Genomic DNA, 10,840 nt, shown 5'->3' on the forward strand with positions numbered 1-10,840 from the left:
TTAAAAGTCTTGTCTTTTCTATAATAGTTTTCAAATGTTATGTTCGATGTTATCTTAAACTATTCAATAACACATTTTTAGTTGCTATAATATTCAAATTATAACTTTTAGTTAGAGTATTTGGTTATAAATTTGAAGTTTAATCTTATACTTTATGCATAACACTTTTCAACTGTTACATTTGATTATTTTGATAGCATTTTTAATTTGTTATATTATATAAATCATAACGATTTGTTACACTTATAATATGTTTCGAAATCATAACATATTAAAAGTCCAGTAATAAAATTTTGTTACTTTATTCAGGATAATACATTTTAAATTTTATTATTATAAGGATACTTATAAGGTTTTTTTTAATTAAAAGATTTTCATTATTTTATTTTGATAAAAAAAATAATAATCATAAAATGTAGTTCTCAATAGATTGATAAACCATAAGTATTACATTAAACAATAACTAATTCAAACCATGAATGTGTCTACTTCATGAGATCTTAGTTCTAACTTAAGTTTGAAAGCATAACATAATAAAATTTTATAATCTTGAACAATTTTTACTTCAAAAATGAAAAACAGAAACATTACAAGATACACAAAAGTAAACCGTGCATGAAACTTGCTCCATCCTTCAATTCATCATCCTTTGTGCACTTGTCTTTGTTGTGAGTCCATTTTCTTAGCTACAACAAAATTTTAAATAATTAATGCTTCAACTTAAAATTAATAGTAAACTAAAAGAGTACATAAAAAAAGTTAATTACCTAATTATGACTTTATCAGCAATGTTAGTTATGATATCTTGTCTATCTGATAGAGTGAACCACAGGGAAACCAGTCGAAATATCTGTAAGCACACTTGTTGGTTTCTTGAGGAATAACAATTACAACAATGACAATGTCATGTGTAATCCTTTCAACTAAAAATCATACAATTTCAGCACTATATAACATAAAAGATAATAACAAGCAAAAGGTAACTGACTGACTTTGAGAGCCAGATATAAAAGACAATAACAAGCAAAAGGTTTCTAGCTGACGTTGAGAGCCAGATAATAGCATGTTACCAAAGTATCCTTGGAAAGAAGTAAGAGGAAATCAAGGATTATAGATGTTATTTCCTTTTTTATAGGATTTGTAGTTAATTATGTTTATTACGTTTTATTCTGTAATTAAGAGTATTAGTTGTATAAACCCTATATATATATGTAATGGTTGTATTATGTTTTATTCTACAAGAAATACAAGGCAGTTTTGTTTTAAAAAAAGAAAGAAATATTTCTTTAACAATAAAAAGCCTCCAGTCCAGTATGACCATCTCAGTTATATAGTGGAGCAAGTACCTGTAGTAGAGATATACTATGCCCCAGAAGTTCTACTATATTGATGGTAGAATTATACTGAAGTAAAAAAGAAATCGTAACTCATCATTGTACCTGTGCAGATTTTCATTGAAATGGCCACTTTTGGTTTTGCTCACTCTGTGAATTATCTCCCATGTAAAGCAAGGAAAAATTCCAGTTTCTAGCATGCCAAGCAGCCTCATACTGCAAAATAATTGATGACCAAAAAGACAGATGGTAAATACTACACTAGAGAGGTCAGCTGATAATGATATCACCCCTAAGAAAAAGAAAAAGAAAAGGGACAACCATGAGTACATGCTTATTTCATGAATTTATAACAACAGGTTAATGACAGATGCAAGAAAGTTGAGCACAACAAACTTTCACTCCTCTTTCATAGATGTCCATCAGAATACAAGTGATAAGGTTTTAAATTTTCACATAACCTTGGCACATGAAACATACAAGGACAATTAAGGTAAAAGAAGTTAATTTTTTGGGAAGAGTGTGATAAATCACTAACAAATTAGTAAATCTCAAAACAACAATCTCTGAAAAAAAAAACCAATCTAGATGGTCAAAACTATTATAGCAAAGCTTGTTCAGTTGTATTACTTACCTTTAACTACAATGCAAAGCTAAGTATACATGTATTACTTACCTTGTTGGACAGAATGATCCCATATAAGCTGTCAGGTTCATTGATATGAGTGACTGCTGAGACAAGTATCTCAATATGTTGAGGTAACTAAAGCAAAAGACCAAATAATACACATTAGAGAAATGGTATCAAACCAGAGGTCAAAAGGCCACCAGAAGTACAAGAAGAAAAATTTAAGAAGAGTATGAAAGCATCGAAACTCACAACTGCAGACTTTGCAACTGCAAGATAATCAATAGAAAGCCAAAACACCTGGGAACATAAACTTGTCAGAAAATGAGAAAGAAAGCAACAAAGTATCACATATATTAATTTCAAAAGTAACAAATCAATTGTAGAAAAGCATTGTGTCAGATCCATATATATGTAGTATTGAAAAAGAAAGATTCACTAATAATATTACTGAATGTGTCTTTATTAATTGCTGTACATAGTATTACTCACTATTGTAAATATGCCTTAGTTTTCTGATCTTCTACTAGTTACCTGTTGGTGTCTATAGCCCTTGTTCTATAAGAACCCATGTATACCTATATTTTATGAGTAAAGACAACTAAAGTTTACAAGAAGTATGGTAAATGGTTAAAAATATAAAGAGAATAAAATCTACTTAGAGGCTAGATGCAAATGACTATTCTTTGCCTGCTTTACATTTAACAGGTCAATCAAAGATGTGGTCTTCAACTCCACACAGGAAAAACCAAGGATGAAGGATGTATGAAGTAACAGAAACTAAAAGCCACATCATGAACTTAGAATATTAATGCATTAAACAAAACTGAAGGCCAAATTGTTGTTGTAGCCAGTTCCAAAGAAAAAAGCAAAACCAACCAAAAAAAAGTGTTGCATTAGCATATTTGCATGAAAAATTACCTTCTTCCATAAAGAATTCGACAATGACATTGTAGCCTTTCCAGAAGTGAAACGTGATTTAGAGCCATTACTAGAAGTGTTAGCACATTACGACACAAAGATGTATGCATTGTGAGTAGAATACTCAACAACCTCAAAACAATAGAAATTTCAACAAATAAATAAGAAATTGTATAAAATAATATAATATAATAAACCTTAGTATTTCCTTGCTTGGATTGTACACAATAAGTTCTATCTGTGACATAACATAATCGAAGTTCATTCAAGGCATTCAGCAAGACTTGAATTGATTTCATTAATTTATTAGACTCTGTAATAATATGTTCTTGAACCTGCATATAAAGCAATGACAAAAAATTCAATTCAATTCCTCCTAATAATGAGCAGATGTAACAGAATGCAACATAAGACCAGTAAAGGTTCACCCAATAACAATCGAACAATTTTCCCAATATGAATTAAACATCTACCTAAAATGTGCTCAGGTACATTACATTACTGCTTCTAGATCAACTAAAGTAAAAAAACGAATAAAAAAAATAGACTGAGAAAATTAATGAATTTATGTTCCTGCTCTAGAAGTAGATGAATAAGGTAGATTCAACTTTTGTCAAAGTTTATAAACTAGATTATTGTAATAAAAACACATTAACATATCACAAAAATGAGATTTTATATAGATTGTTGACTCTAATAAACTGGTTTTAATAATGATTTTATTTCCTAGAAATCAGAACTTGATTAAGTTGCTTAGAGTTATCTGTTTCCTATATTTAATTTCATACAAAGGTCATTTATTTTTAAAAAATAAAAAATTACAACAATCATTCAGCATTATTATAGTTTCAATACATGAAATGACAGAAAACAAAAAATAAACTAATGAAAAAAGAGAAAGAAGAAAAAAAAACCTGCAAGGATATCAATTAGTGAATATCAATATCTAAGTCTCTCCTCCTGGCTAGGTTTACAAAAATACTTGGTAATAGAAGCTCTACAACTTCAACTTTCAAAAACACAATCTCCTGGCATAATTTGAAAGCAGGAAATACAATCTAATAAATTTGTTGTTATATTATTATGATAATCTTGAAGAAAAAAATTTGACCAAAGGCTTTTTTTTATAAATTATAATAATAAATCTAGATATACCACATAAACTTCAAAAGAACATATATACCTTAGAATTACATCTGTGCAATAGCCACAAAGCAAATGGGCAAGCGGAAAAATCCATGTCTCAAATGTTTTACCATGTGTCACCCATAAAGTTGAAGTACCCAATGAAATTGCTTCCGCTGATAAGAAATTTAAGGAATCACTAATTGTGTATCGAACAAACATAATCAACTAAAGCCAAACTGAAAACAGCAGAGAGCAGAAAAGAAAAACAGAGAAAAGCACAGATACATTGATTTGATTTTTCTCTTAAGTCGTTAGAAGTTGAGGAATACAAAGTAAAAGCAGAAGAAAACAACTTTGGTTAGAAAGAAGCAGGAGTATCTTTGAAGTAGTTTACGTAGAGTTCTATTCTTTTTTATTTTTGAAAAAGAGACAGAGGCCTTAGTCAGAGATTGACCCCCTCTCAAAATTATTGAGAGCCCTCACTTTTGATGGAGGAATACTGTGGTTACAAAACAATCACAAAAAACAAGCCACCAAAACCCCACAATAGACACCCACCCCCAACTTTAAAGCCAACTTTAAAGCCAGATATAAGCCACAAAGAGGCCTTTAGTGCTGCTGCAAAGAATGTGAGACACCATTCTGGATTCCTTAATTATAATATACTTAATAAGCTAGCTATAATAAATAAAAACACTTAGTACCACTATAATAAATAAGAGTTCAAGCAAGAATTAATACTGAAAATTTCTTAGGATCTCCACCATAGATCACCTATCTTAGCTAGCTAGTCTACTAATGACATGAACAGGCTTAGATAGACCTAAAACTCCAACAATATTGGTATTCACTCAAATAACCTTACAAAGAAATAAAGAAAGCTTAATACTACCTACTCAATTAAGCATACTCTTATGTAGAACTATAATCCCTTTTCCAACATCCTAAGGACAACCTTAGAATCTAAATAATGCTAAAATTTGAAATTATATTACAATCAATCGAAAAATGTGGATTATTAGCACATCAAATGCATCTATACTCCAATTTCATTCATTTAATCTTTTGGTGCCACATTTGAGATAAGAGATGTCATTTCAAGTATCACTCACTTTTGATTTCTATATATTAGTACTCACACTGTAAATATGCACTTAAGAAATTATAATACAATAATCCATAAAATCTAAAAACAAAATAGATGTGGTTTATGATGAATGACAATTTTTAAATTGAGAAACTTGTTCCTCGGTCAAATTTTTCGAACATGCCACTGTGAAATTTTTCTCTACTAGAAACTCAAGCCCATATGGTGCGTTGATGAGATGATCTCCATTTAACATCTCACCAAAAGTTTGCTTCTTTTACTTGAAATAATTTGCCATTATGATAGAGATACAGATAATTTTTATATATATATATATAAAGGTTATAGAAAACATATTAGAGGAAAAGAAAAACTTAAGTTTAAGATGAAAATACCTGGTTTACAGAATGGAAGATCAAAATAGTGGTATGTTTCACTGAAAATACAATGAAAAAAGAGAAGGCAAAAAATGCATAATCCATTAGTCAATCCAAAGTGAAATCCCTATGCATCTCAGCTCACAAATGACTTTCAAAAGCTCAATAATAGAATTTGAATTAGTATGAAATTTGTTCAAGAAAATTTATTCCTAGTGTTCAAGTTATCTATGTCCCAAAAAAATAATACAAATTATACAATAAAACCACGTATATTGATCATAATACCAACTCAAAATTAGTTAACTAAAACTTGAACACATTGACAAATGAAATCACAATACAGAAGGGCATTGGTAGTTACAAGTTAAATTTCTAAAAGTAAAGACATAGATGAATGAACAGTAAAATCACCTGGGATTTTGAAATGGCCCCATTTTACTGACATATAAAGGAACAAAGTCTCTAGATTTGTAGCTTCTGTAGTTATTATCAGAATTAGAACTCACTTGGCTACCACCACAAGCACATAATTATAGCACAAAATTTAATAAGAAGGAAACCTCACACCATTATTGTCCTCGATTATGGGCCTGCTCCTGACTCTAAGATAAAAATCAGTGGCCTTGGCATGATGAATTCGAATCTGATGAGACGCCATTACGAAAACACACCCCTCAACTTGCTCGAACAGAATTGAATTCATTACAGGACCTCCATAGACTCAACAATTCCGAAGCCTGTGAACAAACAATGCTCTCACACAGCCAATAAACCTCAGCTTGCAAGAATCAAGGTCCGAAATTGTAAACTCACCAATCTCGGAACCATTGAATTTAATCACCAAAACCTCGCCCGTCTTGTTTCGAAACCCAGGCGAATTCGGAAACGTGTAGCCCATTTTCTCTGGTTTGACAATTTTAGCCTCTTTCTCTCTGTTTGAATCAAGGCCGGGGTCTTTCTTTGGATCTTTGTTCTTGAAAGAGAATTTCCTTTTGGGAACTAGATCAGAGCTCAAACTGTAGAGGCTTGTGGGAGAAGGAGCTGCTTTTGGGTTCCTACTCCAGCGGTTCAAAGGAATGGAGAACTTACGGAATGGGCAGAGGAGGAGGCGGTTGTGGATTAGGGATTTAGAAGATTAGATGAGGATGGGGATTCAGATGATTTCATTTTATTTTCGTGATATTAAGTTTACCGCTTCATTTTGGCGCCTACAACTGTTTTTTATTCCCTGTTTTTTTTTTATAAATGAAACCGTGTTTTTTTTATGGGATGTAGTTACTTATTTTATTAATAACACTTTGAATATATGTCATTTATTTACCGTAATATATGCTAAAAAATGTTGTAGTGAGCTATTCTGCTCCCTAGGACCGCCTTAGATCGCACATTACAAATATATCACCACACTCTTGTGCTATCAATCACAACACACAATTATATTACATTTATGCCTTAATTGGCCAAAATTATAAATATGCCCATAATTACCAAATTGGGCCCTGTAGAGTCCCAAAATGTTTACTTAGCTAGTTAGATAATAGTAGTAGTAGTAGTAGCTAGTAGTAGTTATAGTATGTTTAATACTGTGGATTTTGGTTCAAGCTGGGACTTAGTTGAACACTCGTAGCAACACTTATATATTTTATAAGTTTAACATATAGTTTAAGAATATTAATTATAACATAAGGTTTGATTGATATAGCTGATTATAAAGATGTCAATTATTATACTATAAGATTTAGATAGAATTAATAAGATCATGACACTTGTCGTGTGCAGGTTTATTTAAGGATTTAACTATAGTTTAAATAAAAGAAAGTTATAGAAAACTACAGAACCTTCCAAGACCATTAAGAGTATGACATTTGTCACAATCTTGTTTATTTGAGGATTTAAGCATTTTTAAGTGGATAATTCAAAAATAGAAGTTTCTAAAAGCTCTAGACCCTTCCAGAACTTCCTGGAATCTCGTATCACTCAGTCAAACCCGATTAATCAATTCAATTATGCTGAAAAAGTGCAATTACGTGTTTAATACATTCACGTATGCTGATATATCGCATCATAAGAGTCGATGTATTGCCACACGGGGAATACTAAAAACACGTGAACTTCACACAAACAAAACGACGAGCACTCGGGTCATAAGCCCAGGCAATATATCGCCTATGATGGGCGATATATCGGCCCTAGGGCCATATTTTCAAACGTTTTAGAAACCAAGCTTAATTCATTCCTTAACCTCTTGACTAGCCTCTGAACATTTTGACCGAGTCTTCAGTACCTGTTGAACGAATATTCAAATATTTTTCAATTAATAATCATTATTTTTATTCAAGCTAAAAGGAGGTAGTTCACTCCTTGAACTCTATAAATAGGACCTAGTATCCAGCCATTTCTCTCATTCTTCAAGCTGTGTTCAGAGCATTCAAACTACTTGGGTTACTATAGAGTGATAAACACTTGGGTTGGTATAAGCTTTATCATCTTAAGCTTTATAAACACTTGGGAAGTAAGATAAATAGTGTGTTTCCAATATCGAGGTGTAGTTCGGTTCTAGTACATTCAAAGGTATTCCTATTCCTAGTTCATTTCTGTATGTTTCTTTAGTTCCTTTTAGTTTTCTTTACTCAAATCCTAACTCGTTGTTTTCCATTCCTGGTTAGGTATTTAAGTTCTTTGAACTTAAGGTTTCTTTTCAGTAAGCTTATTCTTGGTGGTTTAGTTCATTTCTTTATCATATCTTTTCTTTAGAAATACTCACATTCTTATTTTTGGTTTTAGGAGTGTTCCAAATCCCGTCCTTGTTCTCATAAATCCCGGTATTGGTAAGGAAAACAGGATAGATTTTTATATGTTTATATGATATGTTATGTTTACATTATGTATAGTATATATTCCTTCGGCATATGACTTGTCTAGCTAGCAAGCCCCAATAATTTATGGGCATACGACTTGTTTGGCTAGCAAGCCCCACAAATCTATTTGGCACATGGCTTGCTTAGTTAACAAGCCCCAAGAAGTATGATGGCCATTGTAGTATTATATGACATATGTTTATAGTATATGTTTATGATATAGTTTATGTATATGATTTATGTTATTAGTAGATTTTCCTTGCTGGGCATTAGGCTCATTCCTTTATTTTTTATGTGATGCAGGAAAATAGATTTGGCGGCGGAAGGATTCGTAGTAGCTTGGTTTGTGTGTTAAGGATGAATGGATTCGATGGACTGCATGACGATTCGAGGACGACATTATTTTTAGTCTTTTTATTATGTTTTTATGTATTTTCCGCATTTTCTTTGTAAACAATTTCATTTAAGTTTAAATTTATGTTTTATTTTCAAACAATGGGATCCCATACCGTTTATTTATGTATTCTAACATTTACCTTAGAGTTACTAATAAAGTTGTGAATGTTTCTTATGTATGTTTTCTCGAAAATAGAGTCTATGTATAGTAGTTTTAATGGCCTAAAGTCTTAGAATTAGTTGGGTCATTACAGTTGGTATCAGAGCAACGATTCATTCGCATGAAGTTCTCCTTGATACACACGCTCAAGCTCCGAATCTAACCACCCATGTAAGTATTTATGTTATAGTTATTATGTTTATATGTATAGCTAACGTTTTAGCCTTATGTTTTCAGTTAAGAATGAATGGAGCATTAACTTATGAGGATATCCGAGCTATTAAGGCCTTGAAAAGAATTAGAGAACCAAGAAACACCATAGGAGTGCTAGAAAGAATCACTCGGAGAATACTCTTATTCCACAGGGAGATAGGTCACCTCCAAGAAACTAAGAAAATCATGATGAGAGCTGTAGAGTAATATGTTTTAATAATTAGACTTTTTAAAGATTATCCTACTGTAATTGCAAACTTAGAAGATATATGAGAGACTATAGATGATGAAGATGAATTACCGGTAGCTATGAGATATTATTTTCTCATACTTAGGTTCACTTCTAAAATGGAATTCCAATTCACAAATGAGCAAAAACATAGAATTTTTACGAATCTTCCTCGAGGGCATTTTGAGGCTCAAGATAATAATGACTATGAGGAGATAGATGATGATATGTTAGATGAAGGATCAGATGTAGAAGATCTCGATTTTTAGAATAGATTAGTTTCTTTGTTTATTTTATTTATTTGCATTTGTGATTGTAAATAGTGAAAAACTTTTTCCAACTAAATATCATTGTTATTTTAATGACATGTATGAGTTTGATTTTTCTTTTGCAATCATAATAAATAATAAATTTAATAAATAATGACTATGTTTGGTGAGGGTGGATACAAATCAATGGACCGAGTTCCATATTGAGAGCTAGGGGCCATAGTTGTGGTAATGATTTTACTGATCCCAGCCCTCCCTCAACATGGTTAACCTTGGAACAATGACGAGTTTCGAGCATGAGAAATTAGTCATATAGGATGATTAGAAACAGACTTAGAAAATAATAAAGATGGCTTATTTTTCTAAGTATAGAAACCCGCGCTAATGATAAAGAAGGCTTATATAATTTTCATAAGAAATCATAATTAATAGGTCCAAGTTAAGTATGTTTAGATTAAGTTTTGCCTTAGAGCCTATTAGGGTGAAGTTCTAACATGTTTTTCTCAACTGTTAGAACTCTGCTAAAGATGTCGCTCAGAAGGTTCGCTCGCACCAATGCTAATGCCTCCAACGCTGCTCCTGAGAGTAGTGAAGGCCCTCCAGTTCGCAGAAGAGGAGTGTGTGCTACTGCCAACCGAAGTGCGCCGCCGCCGTCGCCGGCACCAGTTGACAACATTGCAGAAATTGCCAGACTGCGACACCAAGTTGAGGAATTACTGCAGCAACAGCGACAACAGGCTCAGGCTCAGCCTCCGCCTCTGCCGCAACCACAACCTCAGCAAATGGACCCAGCACCCCATCAAGTTGGTCCATATGGGGGATGGCCAATGGAGAACTACGCGCCATACCCAACTTAGCACATGGAGCCAGTTTATGAGCGATTTCGTAAGCAACATGCTCCAAACTTTGAAGGGACAACAGACCCCTTCGAGGTGGAAGAATGGCTCATAAATGTGGACCCGTTCCTCGTGCACATGAATCTTGGCAACACGGACCGCATATCCTGCATTTCGTCTCTGCTCAAGAAAGATGCTAGAATATGGTGGGGCTTATTTCAGCAGACTCACAATGTTGCCACCATGACTTGGGCCAGATTTGTGGAGCTGTTCCACAAAAAGTGCTACAATTCAGCAGTCATCGCTTCAAGAGTCGAGGAGTTCGCTGGTTTGAAACAAGGGAATTTATCAGTAGCAGAATATGCTCGGCTGGTCGACCGATTAGCCAAGTTTGCACCGGA

General features: G+C 32.7%; 1 protein-coding gene and 1 long non-coding RNA gene across 2 annotated transcripts; both read right to left on the bottom strand.

Moving 5' to 3' along the window:
• Window positions 1-473: 473 nt before the first annotated feature.
• LOC133829061 (uncharacterized) lies at window positions 474-2,409 on the bottom strand. Its single transcript, XM_062259012.1, has 5 exons — window positions 2,215-2,409; window positions 2,011-2,097; window positions 1,440-1,561; window positions 768-850; window positions 474-686 (listed from the first exon to the last, which is right to left on the bottom strand). The coding sequence occupies exons 1-4, from the start codon at window positions 2,368-2,370 to the stop codon at window positions 796-798; spliced, it is 420 nt and encodes a 139-aa protein (XP_062114996.1). The 5' UTR covers window positions 2,371-2,409; the 3' UTR covers window positions 474-686; window positions 768-795.
• A 739-nt stretch (window positions 2,410-3,148) lies between these two features.
• On the bottom strand, window positions 3,149-6,265 carry LOC133829062 (uncharacterized). Its single transcript, XR_009891494.1, has 3 exons — window positions 5,890-6,265; window positions 5,494-5,534; window positions 3,149-4,184 (listed from the first exon to the last, which is right to left on the bottom strand). It is a non-coding gene; the product is annotated as an uncharacterized LOC133829062 (long non-coding RNA).
• Window positions 6,266-10,840: the final 4,575 nt, after the last annotated feature.

Source organism: Humulus lupulus, chromosome 4 (assembly GCF_963169125.1).
Source record: "Humulus lupulus chromosome 4, drHumLupu1.1, whole genome shotgun sequence".
In the NCBI taxonomy this organism is placed as follows: domain Eukaryota; kingdom Viridiplantae; phylum Streptophyta; class Magnoliopsida; order Rosales; family Cannabaceae; genus Humulus; species Humulus lupulus.